The 24,061-nt window shown below is 39.0% G+C and overlaps 1 protein-coding gene across 1 annotated transcript in view; it reads left to right on the forward strand.

Annotated features, from left to right (window-relative positions):
• The first annotated feature begins 214 nt into the window (after window positions 1-214).
• vcp (valosin containing protein) overlaps window positions 215-24,061 on the forward strand; it is a 72,719-nt gene continuing 48,872 nt past the window's right edge. Inside the window, exons 1-5 of the mRNA XM_072571714.1 lie at window positions 215-406; window positions 7,221-7,332; window positions 17,848-18,020; window positions 20,168-20,310; window positions 20,519-20,649. Coding sequence (XP_072427815.1) covers window positions 390-406; window positions 7,221-7,332; window positions 17,848-18,020; window positions 20,168-20,310; window positions 20,519-20,649 — 576 coding nt within the window. The 5' untranslated portion in view covers window positions 215-389. The remainder of the gene's footprint in view (window positions 407-7,220; window positions 7,333-17,847; window positions 18,021-20,167; window positions 20,311-20,518; window positions 20,650-24,061) is intronic.

Genomic DNA, 24,061 nt, shown 5'->3' on the forward strand with positions numbered 1-24,061 from the left:
GATCTGCCATTCTACATCTCCACCAGCCTTGATGAACCAAGCAGTGCTTTAGAATGACTCAACAGAAAGGCAGCGCGAAGCCCTTTCCGGGTGCGGTGATTGACAGTTGGAGGCGGGCTCACGCGCCCAGTTTGGCTGCGCAGGCGCGGGGGCGGGCGGGGTTGCGAGGTCATGGCTCCGGGAGAAGGTTCTGGATTGGGCAGCCTCGTTGTGAGCTCTGAGTGACGCGTTGGAGCGGCTGCCAGGGGCTTTTTTCTCTAGTACTTCGGCAGCTGGAGCGAGAAGGGACCATTGAGTGACAGGGGCGACAGCACAAAAACGGATTAAAATACTATCCATCAGAGGTTCAGAGAAGTGAATCCCCGCGAGCAGAGGGAGACTGATTGGTCATGGCTTCGGGAGGAGAGTGAGTATATCCTCAGATGTGTCTATGAGGCGGGTAGTAGTTCCCGGTCGCTTTGAAGGCCGGTAGGCCTCAGGCTTTTCCTCGCCCACTGCACGAAGGGGGAAGGGAGAGGCTGGTTTGCTCCTCGCCGATTTCACTGTGTCATCCAGGCCTAGCTGGGAGAGGCTGCACCTCATTGAAGAGGCCTGACCCCAGATATGAGTTTCTGCCCTCGGTTTATTTTCACCAAAGCCCCTCTCCGGAAATGCAGTTAAAAATCGCGTCGCAATTATTTGTGGCAATTTGTTTCAGCCGAATGACGAGAGCGATTTTTTTTTGGTGGGGGGAGCTATTTTGTGGAGCCTGGCAGCTGCTGACATAAAAGTCGAGACCCAACGAAATAGGATTTAATCACTTTTGGTTCATTTTCCAACATCCAACCTGGTTCATACCAAGGTGAACGTGCAATATTTTGTGAGTAAGTCGTTTACGTTTTTTTTGTAGGGCATGTTTGATTTTTTTTTCTCCCCATTTTCCTCACCTATAGATGAAGTGCACTATGCAGCTGTAAAAGTTAGTATGGTTAAGCAGAGATCAAAGTAATTGAAACATCGATATAATAATTGACTTCCTGAGACTTTCCTTTTTGAGTTTGGATTTTATGTTTACAATTGAGTTTAGTTGCTTCAGAGCCATGGTTAGTAAGTAACTACTAGCCATTTGTATTTTGCTCTGAAATCATCCATTTCAGATGGATTTATTGTTGTCACATTTACTGAGATAGGGTGAGAAGTATTAATTTTCTGTGCTATCCAGACAGATCATACCTTGCATTGTGGACATTTTGAATTAAATCTGCAAATAGTTCTGATCTGGATTGCACTACTTGAAAGTTTGGTGGAGCAAATTTACCAAACTAGACCTCTCCCTTAATAACTTTTAACTCTTCCCATTTCCTCCAAAACCCATGGGGTGACCATGGGCACTCAGATGGGCCTTGCTGCCCCTGCCTCTTTGTCGGCTATGTGGTAAAAACAATAACTGCAGATGCTGAAAACCAAATTCTGGATTAGTGGTGCTGGAAGAGCACAGCAGTTCAGGTAGCATCCAAGGTCGGCTATGTCAAAGTCCCTCTTCGGTGCCTCAGATCTTCTGTTACATTAAAGACTGCATTGGTGCTGCACTCTTCATCCAGATTGAACTGGAGCAGTTCATTGACTGCCAAAAACTTTCACGTCACCCCTTAAGTTCACTTGGTCTACCTTGGACACCACTTTCCCCTTTATTGACCTCTGCAGTGACAGTCTCCAGATGGAAGTTTACTATTAAACCCACAGACCCCCATAACTACCTGGATCACACCACCTCCCATCCATTACCCTGCAGGAGCTCCATCCACTAATCCCAATTTCTCCACCTCTGCTGCATCTTCTCAGACAAGGAGACAGTCCATTCCCAAGCATCCCATATGTCCACCTATTTTGAACAATATGCTTCACCCCCCCCCCCCATCATCCAGACCACCCCATCACTAAAAACATTCTCTCTTCCCCCCCCCAGCCTTCTGCTGGGAGTGTTCCCTTCACCAATGTTTCCAGCACTGGTAATCTTGGATATGATTGCTCCGTACTTGAGACTTGGCAATGAGTAATTACTTGCTGGACTCTTTCCTGAAGAAGGGCTCATGCCCAAATTGTCAATTCTCCTGCTCCTTGGATGCTGCCTGACCTGTTGTGCTTTTCCAGCAACACATTTTCAGCTCTGATCTCCAGCATCTGCAGTCCTCACTTTTTGCAATAAGTAATTACACCCAATTGTGCATTACCTTCAAAAAGCCCATTATTTCTGGAAGTGCTATGTTCTCTGTATTATGACATGGGATGATATAAATAATTTAGTTCAAATGTACATTAGCTGTAAATGATGCTTGCTTGTTTTTGAGTCTCTGCCAAGCAATGCAATAAAAATAAAATTCACTTGTTATACTACATTCCATAGTTATTAGGAGAAATTATTTAGCATCATATAAACAATGAATCGTTGCAGCAAAAGAGGAAGTCTTCCTTTGATTTTGTTTTCTTTGACTGATGGTCTTAATATTACAATTAACAAGTTGCCTGTTGATTACAGCCTTCAGTAGTGTTAAATTTTGTAGTTCCAGTATTCTCATTGAGTTGGACATACCTTAACTTATTCCTGTGTTTTCACCAAAATAAATTGTCATATGGCTAATACCTTAAAGTTTGGCAATGACAAAAGTGCAAATAGTTTTCATGTTCCTTTTACTGCCAAAAATTGGTATTGTACAATTACAACAAAGGCTTTCTGACTTGGTATCTATTCCCATTATAGTCCAAGACCGGCAACTCCAAATCATGACACATTATAGTTGTTCTGTTATTCCATTCTCTGCAAACTGAACGATTGATTATTTGAAACATCAACCTAACACAGAATTTTTTTTAACCCTCCCTTAACCCCTCTATTTCTTCTTTTTTAAAAACACCATTTACATCTTTAACCAAGTTTTTGGCTTGATGGCTTTGTTTCATCGTTCTCCGTTAAATACCTGTCGTGTTTTATTCCATTAAAATTACTGTGTAAATGCAAGTTGTAACTTGGTTCTGTCCGTTCACATTGTGAAACAGTCTCAGTCACTTTGTGAAATGCAAGAAGCAGGTTCAGATTTTCACTTGAAGTAAATGTCGAGTCAGTCTTTAAAAATTGGAACAATTCTATACATGTCAAGTGAGAATAATAATTTGATTTGATGTTTTGATATTTCAACATGCTATGAGGATTTATGCCTGAATAATGGGTATTTAGTTGAGGTGTTGAATCAATGCTGGCAACTGTGAAATTACAGATTGATTCAAAACAAATCTCATTGCCTGTCTTTAATTCCTCTTGTGGTGAGTGACACCTTGAGCTGCTGCAGTCCGTAAGAAAGAGTTCTGGTCTCCTAGTCTGAGTTAGGATATCCTTGTTATTGAGCGAATCCAGTGAAAGTTCACCAGATTGATTCCTGGGATGGCAGGGCCACCATAAGAAGGGAGACTGGACTGAATGGCCTTGTACTCACTGTAATGTGGAAGAATGATGAAGGATCTCATAGAAATACACAAAATCCTGATGAGCCTGGATAGACTAGATGTGGGAAGACTGTTCCCAATGTTGGGAAAAGTTCAGAACTAGGGATCACAATCTAAGAATAAGGGTTAAGCTATTCAGAACTGAGATGAGGAAGAATTTGTTCACTTTGAGAGCTGTGACCCTCTGGGATTCTCTACCACAGAATGCCGTTGGGGCCAGTTCATTAGATATATTCAGGAAGGAGCTGGATGTGACCCTTGTGGCTCAAGGGATCAAGAGGAATGGAAAGGAAGCAGGGGTGGGATACTGATATTGCATGATCATATTGAATGGTGGTGTAGGCTCCAAGTGCAGAATAGCTTACTCCTGCACCTATTTTCTGTGTCTCTATAGATATGCTTGTGGTGTTAGGGAAGGAGTTCCAGGATTTTAACCCGGTGAAAGTGAAGGAGCACTTACATATTTCCAGGTCACGATGGTATGTGGCTTGGAAGGGAACTTACAGGTGGCAGTGTTCCTGTTCACCTATTGTCCTTTGAGGTGATAGGAATCACGGGTAATGTAAGGCTGGAAAACAAGGGAGGGAAAGGCCATGGAGGAATCACAGGCTGGAAAGATTTGTTGAAAACATGTGATTGCCAACTTTAAGGTTTGCTTGAATTCTGAAGGGAGAACATGCTAAGAATAAATCCCTACAAAGTGGTTTACAGCCTTGCTAATTTTAATGTTTTGTTTGCAGGTTTAAATTTCCAAACCTGTTTAGATAGGATGGTCCATCCTAATTTTTAAGCCAGCTTTATCGTGAAATGTGATTGATAGTAGTACAATGACTGTAATTATTTCACATTATAAAAGTCTCTTTCCAGTATTTTTGATGACTTGTTTATTCATTTAATTTTGAATTTGCAGAAACTATGCTTCCAAGTTCAGTACTTCAAAGTATCTGGCTGATTTCCTAACTTGCAGTCTGTGAACTTGACCTGTTTCAAAATTGCCTGTCTTGTAACTCGTAACTCATGAACCATTCACCTGTCATCTCTGTGCTTGTTGACTTGTGTCATCTTCCAATTAGTCAAATGTTTAATATTCTCTTGTTTGTTGTTAAATTCCTCCATGGTCTTTCCCTTCCTTGTTTTCTAACCTTCCATCACCTCTGCAATTTTCAGATACTTTTGCTTCTCTATTTCTAGCAGTGTGTGCATCCCTAATCTAATTCTTCACACCGTAGCTGCTATGACTGAGTTCCTGCCATAAATGTTTCCCTTGTTTGCCTTTTTTTCCCTCTTTAAAACTTAACTTTTTGCTCAGATTTATGGTCATCTGGTAAAATGGACTTTTGGTGTCAAATTTTGTTTGAGCACATATCTGTACAGAGGGATGTTTTATTGTATTGAAAGTGCTCTGTAAATGAGTTTAGTTGATCACCAATAACAATTACAATAGAAATGACTATACAAGTGAAATTGAATGAAGAATATTTTATTACTGTTGAGGAAAACTGGTGCAGTTGTTACAAGAGTTAACTCAATCTGCTGCTAAGTATTATAGAATACACTCAAATAGTAGCGTGCGATGGAATTGCCCCACACCTGTTTTAAATTTGGAATCTGTGTGCTGGTTTGGCTTATTTTTATGTGCCTATCGGCTTCTTAAACAATGTTGTTTCATTGTTTGAGATGTATGTAAATTAAATGGAAACATGGATTTAAACTTTATGTATGTGAACCGGCCATGGGACAAGCCTATGGGGCCTACGAGATTTGAACATCTGTGATTGGGCAGACCAAAAGCAGGTGTGATGAAGTTAGAGAGCCATTAATTATTAACAAATTGACCTGAGTTAATAGATCTTCACAACTTTCGTTTAAAATACATTTACTTAAGTTCATTGTTTGTTTGTCTTTTATTTCAATTTCTGAAAGGAAATCTGATGTTTGGTCTTTGAAAAACTTGATTCCTTCTCACACCTGGTGTATTCCATCTGTAGATTTTTTTTTGGCTTTACTTAAGTGTGCACATTAGTTTCTTTTGGTAACAGCAGTAAACTAATGATATTTGATGTGAAATTGAAAAGGCTGCTGCTGGCAGACTGGAAAATTGCCTTTAAAAAGGCTTATTGTTCTATTGTAAGTTTTAGTTACAGATATTAGTTTAAAAATAATTAACAAATACATGTTTGTTTTTAAAATAAAGCCAACGGACAATCTGCTATCCTTCAAAATGATGTAGCCAAGTTTAGTTCCCACCTCAAATCAAAATGAATTGGCAACCAAAATAATTTGATGGTTAAAATACATGGCATGCTACATGCCTTTATTTGCTCTGTCATGTGAATATTTGAGAGGGTGTTTCTTCACATTAATCCATATTCTACTCCATGCTGTAATATACTGTGGGTTTTTCAGTGTCCATTGAATAACGTAGGGCTGCAGAGAGTGCTTTAAATTAATGAAGGGCTGGGGAGGATTTGATTGGGGAAATAAATATCTCTAAATCAGAAGAGATGACAGCTATTTTTGGTTAATGATACCCAGAATGGGTTAGGAAGGGGTAGAGTACATAAATACAGAAAAAAAACAGCTGTAATTGGGGTCAAAGGGGACAGTACGGTTAAAAAGGCAAAATTAATGGCTCTTTACTTGAATGCTTGTGGTACAAAGTAACTGAATTAATTGCACACATACAGATTAATGAGTATTATCTTAGCCTTCTTGGAGGCATGGTTCCAAAGAGATCAAAGCTGGGAACTAAATATTCAGAGGTGTATCAGTTTTTGAAAGGATGGTGGGTTGGTTTGTTGACAGTGTTCTGTCTAACGTGGCAATTACATTCCTCTGCAACCTTGCACTATAGAAAATTGTACTATGGAAAATTGTTATAGAAAATCATGCTGTAGGAGATTGCTATACCCGTTCAGTAGAAAGTTCGCAGTATCCAAACAGCGCTCATAACTCATTTTAGCAATTTGCGTTGACTAAACATACATTATACCAGAATGACCTGTATGAGAATAAGTCAGATAGCAAGAAATAATCTTGAATGGAAAATATAGACCCTGTAAAGGTGGAGGTAAGAAATGAGAGCGCGTAATAAAGGCAGGATGTTAATGGAACAATTTTAATACTCATGATGATTGTGATTATGCTGTTATGTTCTTCCCTCTTCATGAACATTGGCTCTTTGTCTTGCGTGTGTTTTCTTTCTCTCTCTCTCTCTCTCTTATGGACTTTTATTGCAGTTGTTAAAAATTAGGAATTTTTCTTTATGAAAAGGATATTTTAACTGCTGTAATCCAGAAAACAAGAACGTGCTTGACAAATAGCCCATGTCATTTTAAAAGACTATCTCCTTGTATATGTAGACTGTATGGGTTAGCACAATTTGAAAGCCATTTTTCATTTATTGTGATATGATTTGGAAATCAGTATAATGTAGAATATGCTGTAACAACTTAAAATTAGTTTAAAATTTCAGAAATATAGTTTGAGACCTCTGGTGGTGGACTGTAGGTTTTAAAATAGGATACTATTTAATCTATGGAAGTAGCTGAAAATCAATTGGAAAATGCTGATACAATAGAATCTAATATCATTGGCTGTTTATCGCCAATCTTGTTACTATAAATCTGCTGACAAAATAATGAGTTTCAAATTGATGCAATTAAGTGAGTTCCACTGAACTATCCCAACTGTTGATGGGACTTTTAGTGTGACCATGTAATGCAAAGGTTTTTGTTTTGCAGGTCCAAATCTGATGACTTGTCAACTGCTATTCTGAAGCAGAAGCATAGACCCAATCGACTAATTGTTGATGAAGCAATTAATGAAGATAACAGTGTGGTTTCACTCTCTCAGGTAAGCTAATGATAATACATTTTCTTTAATAATTTAAAGACTTTCTTGTTTCATTATTTCTTTTTCTCTCGTGTCCCTTGGAAAGGTGTGTGAATTTTGAGCAGAGTTGCCTCTAGATTGTGCATCAGCCGAGAAGTCCCCATGCAGATCCCGCAAAAATTCTGAAGAGGCATTCAAGGTTGTCAATAGCTTGTCAGTACTTTTAAGTTACCATTCTTCATGATCTACTGCTTTACTTTGGAGGTGAGTTGGCTAACAAGTTTTGCCCTCACCAGATGTCAGCATCACGTAATTTCTAGCAGTGGTCACAGGTAGAGATCTGACTTTTGCTTCTACTTCTTCCCTATCCTATCCCCTGAAATTCGTGGCATGTCACAACTTTATCGATAGAATTACTGCCATTGGCTCAGTGTGCTAATGTGCAGGCAAGCCTTTAAGGATGAAATAAAATGCTTTGATTGGGGATGAGTAAGTGTTTACAATGTTGTGTTGTAATAAGCAATGACCAAAAAACTCAAAGTTGCTTATGCATAAATCTATGGGGTGAGCTGAAGGGAGCAGTTAATCTTTTTCCAGGTCGCTGTTTTTGTATAATCAGAGATTTGAGATTAAATTGTGGAAAATAATGCAGGAGGTAGCCATTTACCGCATTGTGTCTGTCATGATTGATCAGTGTTTAGCTACCCTTATCCAAACTTGCTGCACATAGTCCATAGCCTTACGTGGTTACAGCTTTGCAAGACATCTAAGTACAATTTTAAATGTGGTGAGAGCTTTTGCCATTATCCCCCTTTCAGCAGTGAGTTCCGGGTCACTAATCCTCTGAATTTAAAATATTTACACACCTCTCTATTCATTCTCTTACCAACTGCTTTAAACTCATGCCACTTGCTATTTGATCCTGTTGCTAAGACTGTAAAGGGCCTTAATTAATTTTATATGCCAGGATTAAGTATTTCCTCAACCTGCACTTTGAAGGAAGTTAATCCCAGGCAGTTCAAGCTGAAGGTCAGCCACAATTCTATTGAATAATTGAAGCTGGCTGAATCGGCTGTAAAGTCCACTCTTGCTCCAAGTGCTTACATAATCTATCCTCCTCATCACCAAGACTGGAAAATTTTAACATCTTTGTAATCCTGCTTTGCACCCTCTAATACGATCTCTGCTTTCTGTTAATGTGGTAACCAGATCTGCACAGTACTCAAGTTTTGATCTGTTTAGAGTCCTGTGTACAGTTCAGGCATAATTTCCTTGGCTGAGATATTCAAAGAAAGGGAAACATACTAAAACAGTCTTAACTATCTTATCAGCTTGTCCTGCTACATGTGAAATACAGACACCATGGTTCCTCTGTTCCACTACATGTGGTTCCTTGAACTTGCACTCACCGATAGATAGGGTAGTGAAGAAGGCTATTGGTATGCTTGCCCTTATTGGTCAGTGCATTGAGTATAGGAGTTGGGAGGTTATGTTGCAGCTGTATAGGTTATTGGCAGGCCACTTTTGGAATACTGCGTTCAGTTCAGGTCTCTCTGCTACAGGAAAGGTGTTGTGAAACTTGGAAGGGTTTAGAATGGATTTACAAGGATTTTGCCAAGATTGGAGGGTTTGATTGATAGGGAGAGGCTGAATAGGCTTGGGCTATTTTCTCTGGAATGTCAGAAGCTAAGGGGTGACCTTAGAGGTTTATGAAATCATGTGGGGCATGGATAGGATGAATAGTCAGGATCATTTCCCCAAGGCATATGTTTAAGTTGAGAGGGGAAAGATTTGAGAGGTAAGGGGCAACCTTTTCCATGCAGAGAATGGTGCTTGTATGGAATGAGCTGCCTGAGTAGGCTGATACAATTGCATCATTTAAAAGGCATCTGGATGGTATATGAGCAGGAAGGGTTTAGAGAGATATGGGCCAAATGCTGACAAATAGGGCTAGATTAATTTAAGATTCTTGGTCGGCTTGGACCGAAGAGTCTGTGTTTGTGCTGTACATCTCTAGACTCTAATTTACCCACAACAGGATTTGGAGTGCTCTGCGTGAAAAGTGTGCTGGAGGCTTATTTAATCGTGGCTTCAAAACAGAATTTGAAACAGTTATTCTCTACCATCATTCTCTACCTCTACTCAAAGGGGTTTTTTTTTGGTCCTGAAAGGCACTGCTCTTTGCTTTAGTTATCTTCTTGCTCCTTATGCATGTACAAATGTTGGATTTTCCTTGATGTTTACTCGCAAATATTTTGACAAGCACTCTCCTTGGTTTCTAAATTCCCCTTTTAAATTTGACCCCCAGGCTGTCTGTATTAGACTATCTGCAGAAGTGAAGTTTCTCTTTCTTCAACTGGGCATTGGAATTGGCTGTCTCTTTTTTTTTTCAGAATATGTTTATAGTGAACCTTCTTCCTGAACGACATTGCTTTAATATAGATACAGACTTCAAGTCGCCATTTCAGTCCACTTCTGCTAAATTGCTAATTGCAAAAGTACTCTCCCACTAATACTCTTTTAATACTTTAATTCTGTAAAATTAAATCCAGAATTGTCCATCCTATTGATCATATTTTGATAGCTATTAGATTTATGAGGCTTTGTTCATAATATTCTGTGGGAAATTGGGTGATGAAGGCATTTGTTTATTCTTGAAATTCTTTGAAGCAGGTCACAGAGGGAAATTAGAATGAGTCAAGACTTCAGTTAAAATATCTCTCTGGTTTTTCCTTTGGTTAAAAAGATATTTTTGATATTACAATCAACTCTCAATTGTGAATTTTCACATCCACTTGTGTGACAAGTCCTGATATTAAGAGGGTCTAGTGTGGCAGCATGTTAAATTTCTTTTGAATCACCAATGAGCATCCACCAGTGCTACTTTTGTGTGTTTCAACATGATCAGCTGCCATATTGCACTTTTAAACTTGAAACCTTTCATGTGGTGTCACCTCCTGTATGGAATCAATAAAAAATATTGACAGTGAAATTATTCAGCATCAGATGTCCTTAAGTCATCCACCTTGTGGGTGTAGATCTTTTCCAGTAAATTTCAAATGTACCATATAGAAATTTAAATTAATTGACCAATCACCAATTGCCATCACTGGATCCTGAAAATGTTTACCACCTTTAAAGGATTGTGAGAAGCATCTGAACTGTTCCTTTGGCAAAAAAATCTTTGATTTTGTTTGCAGTTTTTATTTAACAATGATTTTTTTCATCCTTTCTATCTGCAGTATTTCTATTCCAGCTTTGCTTCTTGAACAAGAATGTTAAACAAAAAAATTTCATACAACTGAGGCAAATACAAGTGTATCACATTATTTGTTCAAATGTGAATAACAAGCGCTCCTTAGGACAGCATTATCAAGTAGAGTTGTGATATTAGTCAAACTTGTGCTGATCAGATCACTGTTTTCATATTACAAAAAGATATTTGCAGTAGTATTAAAACAAACATGCAGTCTTTTGAAATTTAGGCTTAAGGTTTAAACTATCAGTAAGACCAATACGTAGCTAAAGTCAAGAGAACAGCTTCAAAATAATTTTACAGTACCCAAGAAAGAAAAGCACTGAAAAGACTAAGAAAAGATAAAAACATTATTATCCTATCTGTAGACAAAGGACGCTTGACAGTCATTTTAAATCCAAGAGACTGCATTGAAAAAGTGAATGCACTACTTGCAGATACCAACAAGTGGTGATAGACCCAAACCCACAACTCGAGAACTGAATCTCACCCCTACTCAAAAAAACTTTAGAAATCTTGAAATAAATAAGACTGACTTTGAAAAAATGAAACCAGACGGATCCAACACACCATGCTTCTATGGAGTATCCAAAATTCACAAACCAGGTGCTCCCCTCAGACCCATAGTCTTGCTACCTGGAACATCAGCTTAGAGATTGGCCAAGGAGCTACAGCAAAGACTAAAACACTTAGTAGAAGACTCACACCACTCCATTCACTCCACCCAAGAATTCCTGAAGACCATCAAAGACACTGAGATAGAAGAGGATGAAATAATGGTCTCCTTTGATCTAACAGCCCTGTTCACATCAATCAACATCAACCTGGCCAAGGAAACACTGACTACACTATTAGAAGACCCAAAGATACATACGCAAAGCACCACCAACTTCATCGTCAAGCTAGTGGACCTATGCCTAACCACCCACTTCACCTTCATCAACAAAACCTACAGACAAGCCAATGGAACACCCATGGGATCTCCAATCTCCGGGTTCTTAGCAGAGACAGTAATGCAGAGACTTGAACAAATAGTTCTGCAACCCATCCAGTCCAAACTTTGGGTCCGTTAAGTGGATGACACGTTTGACATCGTTAAACGAAACAAATTAGAGGAAACATTCAAAATAATCAATTATACCCTTACTGGCATAAAATTCACTAAAGAGGAGGAAAGCAACAACATACTGCCATTCCTAGATGTTACAGTAGAGCGAACAGCCAATGGGGACCTTCAAACCAATGTCTACAGCAAAACAACACATACGAACCAAATATCAATTATTCCAACTAGCCACTAGACACTGCAGCACAGAGGAACAACGCAGAGCAGAGGAAAATCACCTATATACAGTGTTTTCAAAAAGAATGGGTACCCAATGAACACAGTCTGCAGATTTCTCTAGCAACAAACCCAAACAAACAGCCCAAATGCGTCCAGAAACCTTAGCCATTCTGCCCTATATCAAAGATATCTCGGAAATGATGGCCAGATACTCAGACCCCTTGGCATCGTGGTAGCTCACCAACATACTAAAACAGCAGCTAATGAACTTGAAAGACCCTATACAGACAACAAGCAAAACTAATGTCATTTACAAAATATCATGCAAGGACTGTAACAAACACTAGGTTGGACAAATAGGCAGAAAACTAGCCACCAGGAAACATGAACATCAACTAGCCACAAAACGACATGACTACCTCTCAGTAATATCCTCACATAGAGATGAGGAAGGACACCACTTCAACTGGGACAAGCATTGCCATAGGAAATGACATCACAGGAAATGACATTACTAACCCAAAGAAACCCAAACATGTAAATCGAAAGCAGGAATCATCAGCAATGCTTCGTCCGGAGGCTTACTGAAGATGTTACCTAGTGTGGTGATGAAACATCTGAAAATGAGCCTTCCAGCTCAGTGAGCAAACCTACATCCAGAATTTTACGGTCTAATTAGAGCTATAGAGCGCAACAGTATGAAAACAGACCCTTCAATACAACTTGCCAATGCTCACCAGGTTTCCTCAACTGAACTAGTAACATTGGTCTGTGCGTTTGGCCCATATTCCTCTAAACCTTTCCTATCCATGTACCTGTCCATGTTATTCAGCAAAGTATGTCTTCTGTATACACTGAAAGAATATGAATGTGTTAATTGAAGTTTTCTGACTGCATACTCCAGTTGAAAAATGGTGAACTGTCTGTATTTTATCAAAGTTGATATGTCAGAGAGACTTGATAGGAGAACCACCAAAGATTTCCCAACTGTTGGCTTTTAAGATTTGATATACGGTACTTGCACTGTCAGCTGCCATTCCCAACACCTGGGTTTGATTATTTAATAAACTTTTGGTTTATCGTCACCCTCCTGTTAGTGCTGGTTTTGTATCAGTAACCATCCTGTCCTTTCAATTGTTCAATAAAACTGATACACTGAGATGAGGGTTGTAAATCTTTGGCAGTGGTTACGTTTTACCAGCCTTCCAAAATTGCACATTTCAACCTATTGACCACCATACAGTGTTGCACATTGCTCATGCACCTTAACTGTTTTGGGTAAATCTCCAATTATCAGCTAAACAAAGCTAAATTCTTAATTTGTCATCCCAATGTCTCTAGATGGTCTCAAAGTTTATTTGGCAGCATTAGACCTCTGTCTTCCTAAAAACAAACATGTTTCTACGGTGAAGTGCTGCAGATCTAAATGAATCACTATTTTGGGGAACTAATTTGAAATTAGCAAATTTCATTTGAATATCGTAGTCCAACATGCTTCTTCCAATTTGCTGTAACTATACTTGAGACTTTGAATTTTCAACTGCAAAACATCAATATACTGTAATTTGGTGTTCTTTTATCTCTACATGTTAATTTTGCTTTATTTGCATTTCCCTTTTTCCACTTGCTATGTGGCCACTTGTGCTTCCCAACCCATCATGACCTTTCCGACAAATAACATTCCTATTTCCATGTATTTCTCTCTGTGTTTCACTAGCATATGCAAATTCATTATGTAGCTAAAACAGCTTTTGTCATTGATCTAAGAAAGGGGTTTTGAGCTGTTCAAGTTATCTGTTTTGTAAAATGATAGAAAATCCATTAAATTATTAGAGATGTTCAAAGTTTGTGAGAAGATTTGTAGCTCGGGTGCTCGTTGTTGTGGTTCTGTTTGCCGAGCTGGGAATTTGTGTTGCAGACGTTTCGTCCCCTGTCTAGGTGACATCCTCAGTGCTTGGGAGCCTCATGTGAAGCGCTTCTGTGATGTTTCCTCCAGCATTTATAGTGGTTTGAATCTGCCGCTTCCGGTTGTCCGTTCCAGCTGTCCGTTTCAGTGGTTGGTATATTGGGTCCAGGTCAATGTGTTTGTTAAAATCTGTGGATGAGTGCCATGCCTCCAGGAATTCTCTGGCTGTTCTCTGCAGACTTCCTAGCAGCACTAGAATGCACACTCAGGAACAATGGACTGACAGAAGAGACACAACAAACAGTGAGACAAAGTATCGTACCCCTAATAACAAGGAAAAGACAAATGCATAACCTCAACACCAAGGAGAGGGAAGCACTAAAATCACTAAGAAACAATAAGAACATAATTATACTACCAGCAGACAAAGGCAGAATGACGGTCATCCTAGACAAAGCAGACTACATCCAAAAAGCGCAACAACTACTTGCAGATACCAACACCTACCAAAAGAGGGAGTTTGACTCCACCCCACAGCTCACCAATAGGATAAACAACACACTGAGGAACCTACAGAAAACGGACAGATAACCAGGTTTGACCTACAGAGAATGAAACCTGAAAGCAACAGCACCCCCAGGTTCTATGGACTACCTAAAGTGCACAAACCAGGTACCCCACTCAGACCCATAGTATCACTACAAGGGACACCATCTCTCAAACTGGCTAAAGAACTACAGCAGAAACTGAAACACCTGATCAGCAGATCTAGACAATCTATACAATCAACACAGGAATTCTTGGACATCATCAGAAATATACACACAGACAAGGAAGAAACCATGGTCTCATTCAATGTAACGGCACTGTTCACCTCTATCGACAAAACCCTAGCCAGAGAAACAATAGCCAATGGGCATACAGAACAGACAACAGGACGTTGAACCTATCAACAAAGACAGCATACTCAAACTACTGGACCTGTGCTTCACAACACATTTCACATTCAACAACCAAATATATGAACAAATCAACGGCACACCCATGGGCTCACCCATCTCTGGACTCCTAGCAGAAGCGGTAATGCAAAGATTAGAACAAAGTCTTACCGCAAATTTAACCCAAACTCTGGGTCAGATATGTGGATGATACCTTTGTAATTGTTAAAAACACAAAAATAGAGAACACCCACCGGATCATCAATGCCACACTCACAGGAATCCGATTCACTAGAGAGGAAGAAAAGGACAACCAAGTCCCATTCCTAGACGTGATGGTACAGAGAACACCGAACGGAGAATTCACCACAAAGGTATACAGGAAAGTCACACACACAGACCAAGTCTTGAACTACGAAAGCAACCACCCCAACATACAAAAGAAGTTGCATCAAGACACTATTCAAAAGGGCCACAACACACTGCAGTACACCAGAATTGCAAAAAGAGGAAGAAGAATACATATACAATGTATTCACCAATACGGATACCCACGCAATTACATCAACAGATGCCTAAGGGAAAGACAACGGAATGAGGACATGCCATAACCCAAAGGACTAGCCACACTACCACGCATCAGGAGCATTTCTGAACTGACAGCCAGACTACTGCGACCAGTAGGACTCATAACAGCACACAAACCAACAGCCACTCTCCGACAGCAACTCACCCAGAATGGACCCGATACCCAGCATGAGCAAAACCAATGTAGTGTACAAAATCACATGCAATGACTGCACAAAATACTACATAGGGCAAACAGGAAGACAGCTAACGATCCGCATCCATGAACACCAACTAGCCACGAAACGACATGACCAGCTATCCTTAGTAGACCACACGCTCAGATGACAAGCAACATGAATTCGACTGGGACAACACTACTATTATAGGACAAGCCAAACAGAGAACAGCCAGGGAATTCCTAGAGGCATGGCACTCATCCACAGAATTAGTCAATAAGCACATCGACCTGGACCCAATATACCGACCACTGCAACAGACAGCTGGAACTGACAACCGGATGCGGCAGATTCAAACCACTACAAATGCCGGGCGAAAGATCACAGAAGCGCTTCACAGGAAGCTCCCAAGCACTGAGGATGTCACCTCGACAGGGGACGAAACGTCTGCAACACAAATTCCCAGCTCGGCGAACAGAACCACAACAATTAGAAATGTGTAAACATTTTCAAGAAGCGCTGTTTCAGTGACTGTGCATATGAATGAAAAGCTGCCAAAGAAAACATGGTGTGAAATGCTCTATCCTGATTGATACTGACAAGTGATGCATGACTGTCTGTCTCACCCACTCCCAAATACATAAAATATTCTACACGAAGGAGTGAACTTACTGTAATGGTGTCAAATATTTCACTTTTTTGTTTCAATAGCTCTGTTAAATATCTACAAGTGGAAAGTTCACTTTCTTCCAAGTGATTATTGAAACAGTTCTTATTTTTTAAAAGCTGTTCAGAAATTGTGCTGCAGCTGTTATTTAAATGGAAACAAATTAGATTGTAAAGTAATTTCACATGTTTAAAATTCTTTGATCTGAAGCTTGCTGGAATTGCAATAATGACATCTGGTTACATGATTTGCCTGACATGTACTTCTGCATGCTCAGTTCTGTTGCTGATTCACATGAAAATTTCAAATTTTATTTTCTTAAAAATTATAACTGAAGCTATAAGACATTTTCTGTAGGCTAGAAATATGCCAAGCAGAAATGTAAACTCTCAATCAGTCTATGGATGGGTGGCTTCAGTCATGGGGTTCGATTTGGGAAATTAGGGTTGTCTTCCTCAGAAGATTGAGCACCTCTGACAAATCTCTCCCAATGTCATGAAGGATCAGGACAAAGTATATAAGGAGAAATTTCTCCATTTTTTTTTTTGCAAGAGTTCAGAGCAAAGGACATTGGTTGCCTTCAGTTCTTCATTTTAAATCAGTTAGGTTATGAAATACTGTTTGACACCCTGGGTCTGAAACATGAGAATTCTGAGAAGAAAACAATTGTAATTTACAGTGAAAGGCAGAGAATGAGGTTGGCTGAGTTGTTTTTGCAGAGAGTTGGCAAGTCAAATGGCTGACTTTATTTTGTTCTATGAAGTTAAAGTAAGTATTCAAAAATTGAAAGTCATCAGCTGATGCATTACTTTCCAAAAATTGTATCAATTATGCCACACATGTACTTTGAAAATCGTTTGGCCCTTGAATTATTTACTCAACACCCTACTTCTGACTTGATAAGATTTGATAACAACTTTCAAAAACATCAAAACACCAATTTGCGTCAGTATCATTTTCTGCATTTGAACTGCCATTACTATTTTCAGTTGGAATGTTATGCTTGTCTGAGAAATCCAAGATTAGAGTTTATGGGGACTGTATCTATTAGTTGAAAAGACTCCATTTATCAAGTTGTAAAACACAAAACTGTGTTTGATCCAACCAGTCCTTGGGATGCTTATCCTCTGTCGAAACAATATCTGTACATTATCCAAGTTCTAAACGTTTTTATGCTTGATAGCAAAATTTGTTGATCATCTTGGGGGATTTGCAGTTGTCATTTGGCCAGTTCGTGCATGTAGCTCTAGACAATTACAGGCACTTGATGTTGCAAAGAGTTGTACCTTTTTGCTATAAAAAGGTATGCACCCTCTGGAGTCTTCCACTTTGGAGATAAAAACAAATCCAGAATTTGTTTCATGAAATTCAGCTGTGTGTGCTACACTGCAAACAAGTTTTGCCTTACAAATCAAAAGCAAAGTGTCAATTTCATAAATCAGTTTCTTATCAGTAGCCATGTTAAAAAAGTGAATATTTAAAAATGGATTTTCCCAATCCCTTTTCTAAAATCTAAAACAACTTTTTAGGGACTGATTTTAAAGAAATTATTTTTGGGGGTGGAATTCTTAGAATATTCTGCAAATCCTTGCTTCCCATTTTGTCCTTGTAGTACAATTTAAGTTGCAACAGGATCATATTGTATTCACCTTGAATAATGCATGGCTATCTGGTAAAGGTATACACTTCTTGTGATTGTCTCCAATTTATTGAGCTTAAATCTATCATAATTCAACAGGCAAAGATGGATGAACTGCAGCTTTTCAGAGGTGATACAGTATTGCTGAAAGGAAAGAAGAGACGAGAAACCGTTTGTATTGTTCTATCAGATGATACGTGTTCTGATGAGAAGGTTCGCATGAACAGGGTTGTGCGCAACAACCTGAGAGTGAGATTGGGTGACATTGTGAGGTAAGCATTTTTTTTGGAAAGGACATATTAGACCAGAAATGAAAGTTCTTAGCAAAATTAGATTTTCCCAAGTTAAGTTGAAATGTCATGTAGCTGAATTGAATTGGCAATAACTATTTGAAGGTAAATCAATGTCAGGTTAATGGGAGGCATGTAAAGTAGAAAGTGAGAGTTTAGTGCAGTACGTTTCATAAAAGGACAGGACCAACTAATCCACAGATCTCTGGGCTTAAATGGATGCAAAGGCGGTGAAATAATAAAAAAGAAGTTCATGACATAATGAAGATTATTTACTACTGAAAACCTGGTGTAAGTGTGAAAAATAAAATTATAAAGAGAATTAGGAAAGCAAAGAATGAACGTTAGTATATGTTGCTCAAAAATTGAGGAAAACAATTTTTTTCAATACAGAAAATATAAAGAAAACAAGGCGATAACTAAAGATAATCTGGGTCCTAAAAAGGATATTAAAAATAACCTATGCACAGAAGCTGTATACAGGAACCTCTATTATCCAAAAGACATGGCTGGGAAGTATTTTGTTCAGTTAATTGAATGCCAGATAATTGAGGTTCCTCGGTATCTAGTTCTACTTTCCTTACATAAAAGAAAGGGACACCACAGACATTTCAATCAGGAGCTGTGTGACATAGCAGCTTAAATTCATGTAGTGATAGTAAGTATTGAGGGTTTGAACACTTTAGAAGTGGATAAATCCGTGTGTGTGGATGAAGTGTATACTTGGCTGTTGAAGACAAGTGCCTCCGGATAACAACATTCAATGTCCGGCTGCTGGTGAGGTTACAGTGGTCTATAGCACAGCTAATGTTGTACAGCATAATTCTGATTGGAATATTTTTGGAAAAATGTTTAACACAGGATAAACGATCATGTAGGCAAAACCTTTAATCAAAGACAGTATTGAGTTGTTAAGAAAGTTGTGTCTGATTAAAATAATTGTTTTGAAAAGGTAACAACAAAGGTTGATGGAAGTAGTACATTTGAGATTTATATGAATTTTAACTTTTGATGGCATACAAGTCTTGAAAATAAAAACCAATACTACCAAAGTGGCAAGTTGGTTGAAAATTTACTCTATGGGCAGAAAGTAAAGGATAATGGTCAATGTGTCAAGAATCCCGTTTCCTTTGTGTTTCTACTGCCCTCAGTACCAGGTCCATAGCCTTTTATAATACATATTAATAATTTGGACTTGAAATGTAGAGGGTATGATTAAAAAGTTTGGAGACAGTACCAAAATTGACTCTGGTCAAAGAAGACAGATGTAGATTGCAGGAAGGTAGCATTGGCATCTGGTCAGATTATCAGAGCAGTGGAAGATGAGGTTCAGTCTAGAAAATATAAGGTAATGCATTTGGGGAATGTTGACAGTGCATGGTGATATGTAATAAATCAAGGCATATTTCGAAGAATGAAACAATATGTTCACCGATCCCTGAAGGTGGATAAGAAGGCATATGGGATGCTTTTCTTGATTAGCCAAAACACACTATATTATGCAAAGAAGTTATGGTTAATTCTATGAAACAGTAGTTCGATCTCAGCTGGGTATTGCATGCCACTCTTGTTTCTTGTAATAAAGATACAATAACAGTAATGAAGATATAGAGAAGATTTACAATAATGTTGACTGGATAATTTTAACTGAGAAGATTAAATTGGCTTGAATAAAGAAGGCTGAAGGGGTGACCTCAGGGTGTTTAACCTGATGAAAGATTTTTGTAAAATGGATAAAGAGATAATGTCTGCGCTGGTGTGCAAGAGCATAGCTAGAGGCCTTTGATATAATATAGTCATCAAGAAATCCAATTGCATATTCAGAAAAAAGGTTCTTGACGTTGTGTTAAGAATGTAGAGCTAACTACCACAGGGCAAAGTGAATAGTTTGAATGATTTAAGGGAATCTGGGCAAACATTTGAGGAAGAAAGGAATAGGTGGTAATGATAAAAAGTAGTAATACAAATGGAGCAAAAACTGTGGCATGTACTGATTAAACTGAATAGCCTATTTCTTTACAGTAAAATGTATGTCATCCTGTGTAAGATAAGGGTTATTCTTCTGTGAAGGGTGAAGCACAATTCACTGTGATTTTTCAAATTTCAAGTGTGTTCTGTTTTTTCTTCAGCATTCAACCATGCCCAGATGTAAAGTATGGCAAACGGATCCATGTACTACCCATTGATGACACAGTTGAGGGCATTACTGGAAATTTATTTGAAGTTTATCTCAAACCATATTTCCTGGAGGCTTATCGACCAATCAGGAAAGGTGAACTTGCAGTTTGACCTTGAAAGTATATTTGAAACTTTTAATTTTCTGAGTAATTTGTCTTGCCTGTTGTACTTAATAGTTCCTTTTGACTTTGTGATAGCCAGATGAGAATTACTGAGAAAACAATTCCAAAACCTTTTCACTTTTCTCAATGTTCTGTTGATTTTTGCAAATACGTTTAACTAATTTGTTATTTATCTTCAAGGTGATATCTTCCTGGTCCGTGGTGGAATGCGGGCTGTGGAATTCAAAGTGGTGGAAACTGATCCAAGCCCATACTGTATAGTTGCTCCAGACACAGTCATTCACTGTGAGGGTGAACCCATCAAACGAGAGGTACTGTTAACTATGTGTGGGATTGACCATAAGAAATATGATTGTGAGCAAGAATAGGGTGTTCAGGCTTTTGAGTCTGCTCCATCATGGACGAGGTGATAATTAATTAGAGAAAAATGTAAAAAATACAGGATTGTTGTGGGTCATTTTTAATTTCCCTAGTATTGACTGGGACTCGCTTAGTGCCAAGAGCTTGGATGGGCGGGAAATTTGTTACTTGTGTCCAACATGGTTTGTTAAAACACTGTAAATAATCCAACTCTGACTAGAACTCGATGGTGTACTTGACCTGGTATTGGGGAATGAGCCCAGCCAGGTGATTGACATATAAGTGACAGAGCATTTCAGGAACAGTGATCGTAATTCTAAGTTTTAAGGATAAGAGTAGTCCTTGGGGAAGGCTAACTATCACAACATTAGGCAGGAATTGGAGAATGTAGATTGAAGGTAGCTGTTTGAAGGTAAATCCACATCCAGAATGTCAATCTTTTAAAGACCAGTTGATTAAAGTTCACGATCAGTGTGTTCCTGTGAATGTGCAAGAGCAGGATGGCAAAATTCGGAGAACTTTGGTTCACAAAAGTTGAGAGCTTAGTCAAAAAGAAAGGAGGCTTTCATAAGGTTGAGGAAGCTGAAGATTAGAGTGGTGCTGGAAAAGCACAGCAGGCCAGGCAGTGTCCGAGGAGCAGGAAAATCGTTTTGAGCAGGAGCCCTTCATCAGTCCTTATTTCACTGCAGCCCCCCCCCCCCCGGTCGTCATCTCTATCTTGACTCTGATCTCCAGCATCTGCAGTCCTCACTTTCGCCCTGAGGAAACTGAAGACTGAGCTCTTGAAGAATATAAAGATTGCAGAAAAGAACTCAAATAAAGAATCAGGAGAGCTAAAAGGTGCCACGAAATGTCTTTGGGATTTTTCTTTATCCTGTTTGCCAATGTGTTTTATACATGTATAAGGAGTAAGAGGATAGTGAGGGAAAGGTTAGGTCCACTCAAGGACAAAGGAGGGATTTTATGCGTGAAGCCAAAGGAAGTGGATGAGGACCAAAATGAATACTTTATGTATTCACTTAGGAGAAGCACAATGTGAGTAACAAGAGTGGTATGTTGATATTCTAGGGCATAAAAATATAAGAAAGGAGGATGTTTTGGCTGTTTTGAAAAGCATTAAGTAGAGAATCTGCCTCGGAATGCTGACTAAGGCAAGTGAGGAAATTGCTGGTGACTCGTACGAAATTTTTGTATCCCCTTTAGTCACAGAAGGCATCTCAAAAAACTGGAGACGAGCCAATTTGTTCCTTTGTTTAAGAAAACCAACAAGGAAAAAATCGGGAAATTACAGGCTGATGAGCTTTGCTTTAGTGGTAGGGACATTATTGAAGGAGATTCTTGGGGATAGAATTTGCTCACATTTGGGGTGAAACAAAGCAGGTGGACTGCAGCAATTTAAGAAGACCGCTCACCACCACCTCAAGGGCAACTAGGGACTGGCAGTAATTGCTGTCCGGCGAGCAATGCCCATGTCCCACAAATGAATTTTAAAAAGTAGACTTATTAGCGATAGGTAGCATGGATTTGTGTGGGCAGTGTTGTGTATCTCAAAAGTGAAAGTTTATTTTTAAGGAAGTGATAAAGGTGATTGATGGCAGGCAGATGTTTGCATGGACTTTGGCAAGGCTTTTGACTGATATAGCAGGCTGATACAAATGGTGGGTGAAAGTGAGGACTGCAGATGCAGGAGCAGGAGAATCGAAGTTTTGGGCGTAATCATCAGGAATGATTCTTGATGCAGGGCTTATGCCTAAAACATTGATTCTCCTCCTTGAATGCTGCCTGACGTGTTGTGCTTTTCCAGCACCACACTCTCAACTCTGATACAAAAGATGAAGTCACATGGAATCCACGGTAAACTGGTAAGATGGATACAGAACTGGCTTAATCACAGAAGACAGAAGAATGGTGCATTTGTGACTGGAGATCTGTGACCAGTGGTGTTCTGTGGTGATCAGTGCTAGGACCCTGTTGTTTGTGTAATATATAAGTGATTTGGAAGAGAATGTAGATTGCCTGATTGGTATGTTTGCAGATGACACACAGATTGGGGGATCTGTGGAAGTGAGGAGGATAGCCAGAGGATACAGCAGGATATAGATAAGCTGGAGACTCGTGTGGAAAAATGGCAGATGGAGTTTTATCCGGGCACATGTGAGGTGATGCATTATGGAAGATCTAATGCAGGAGAAAAGTAATACTAAATGGCAGAACCCTTATTAGCATCAAAATTTAGAGGGATCTAGGCATAGAGATTGCCTGAAAGTGACAACAGAAGCTGGTAAGATGGTCAAGAAGTCATTTCGTGTTCTTGTTGTCTTCGGTCAGGGCATAAGGTGTAAACATTGGCGAGTTATGTTGCAGCTGTGTAGAACTTCAGTTCAGCCAGATTTGGAATGCTATATACAATTTGTCACCACATTACCAGAAAGAAGTGGAAACGTTGGAAACGGTACCAAAATAGTTTACAAAATTGAGAGGCATGGATAGAATGGACGGTTGGAGTCTTTTTCCCAATCCAAATGTTGGTTACTAGTGGGCATACGTTTAGATGAAAGGGCATAAGTTTAAAAGAGATGTGAGGTGCAAGTTTTTTTTTGAAGATGGTGGTAAGTGCCTGGAATGCAGGAGAGGTGATGGAGCTGGATATAGTGCCAATGTTTAAGAAGCATCTTGATAGATCTATGAATAGACAAGAAATAAGGCATTAATTTAATGACTCGATCTCGTCTGATTTCTGGAGAGGAGAATTTCATAGATGAACAACCCTCTGTGATTTATATATTTTAAAAAAATTCCTTCCATTTTAAAGGAAAATCCTTTATTCTTCCACTGTATCCCCTAGTTGTACACTCCACCACAAAAGGAAGTATCCTCATGGTATTCCCTCTCTCAATGTCATTGTGAGCAACAGTTCTTAGACGAGAGAATAAAATGCCTTTAGTAATTATAGATAAATCTAAATTTTCAGTAAACTGATCTCTAAATGTCAGGAGTGAAACACTTCATGTTGAAACACAAAAAGGTGTTCTCAACGCAACTGCTTCTAACTCCAGTAAAAACGAGCCTAGACTAGCCATCTTTCCTCATTAAAAGGTATGGAGGTAAATCATTTTATAGATTTTAATTTAAACTTCATTTTACATTGGGAATCCTTTCTTTTTTTTTAATTACTCATTTACCAAAGGAAAGTTGAAAGGAAAAAGGATTGAATTAATAATTCTTTGTAGACAATATATATTTTCTGTCTGGTTGTCTGATCTTGGTATATAGGGAGAAGACTGCAGAAGGATGTCTTTATTGCACAGCAGTGATAACGCATATTTTTCATAGTTAAATGTTCTGAAATATTCAGAAATGTTT

The sequence above is a fragment of the Chiloscyllium punctatum genome, chromosome 1, assembly GCF_047496795.1.
Source record: "Chiloscyllium punctatum isolate Juve2018m chromosome 1, sChiPun1.3, whole genome shotgun sequence".
Taxonomy (NCBI): Eukaryota; Metazoa; Chordata; class Chondrichthyes; order Orectolobiformes; family Hemiscylliidae; genus Chiloscyllium; species Chiloscyllium punctatum.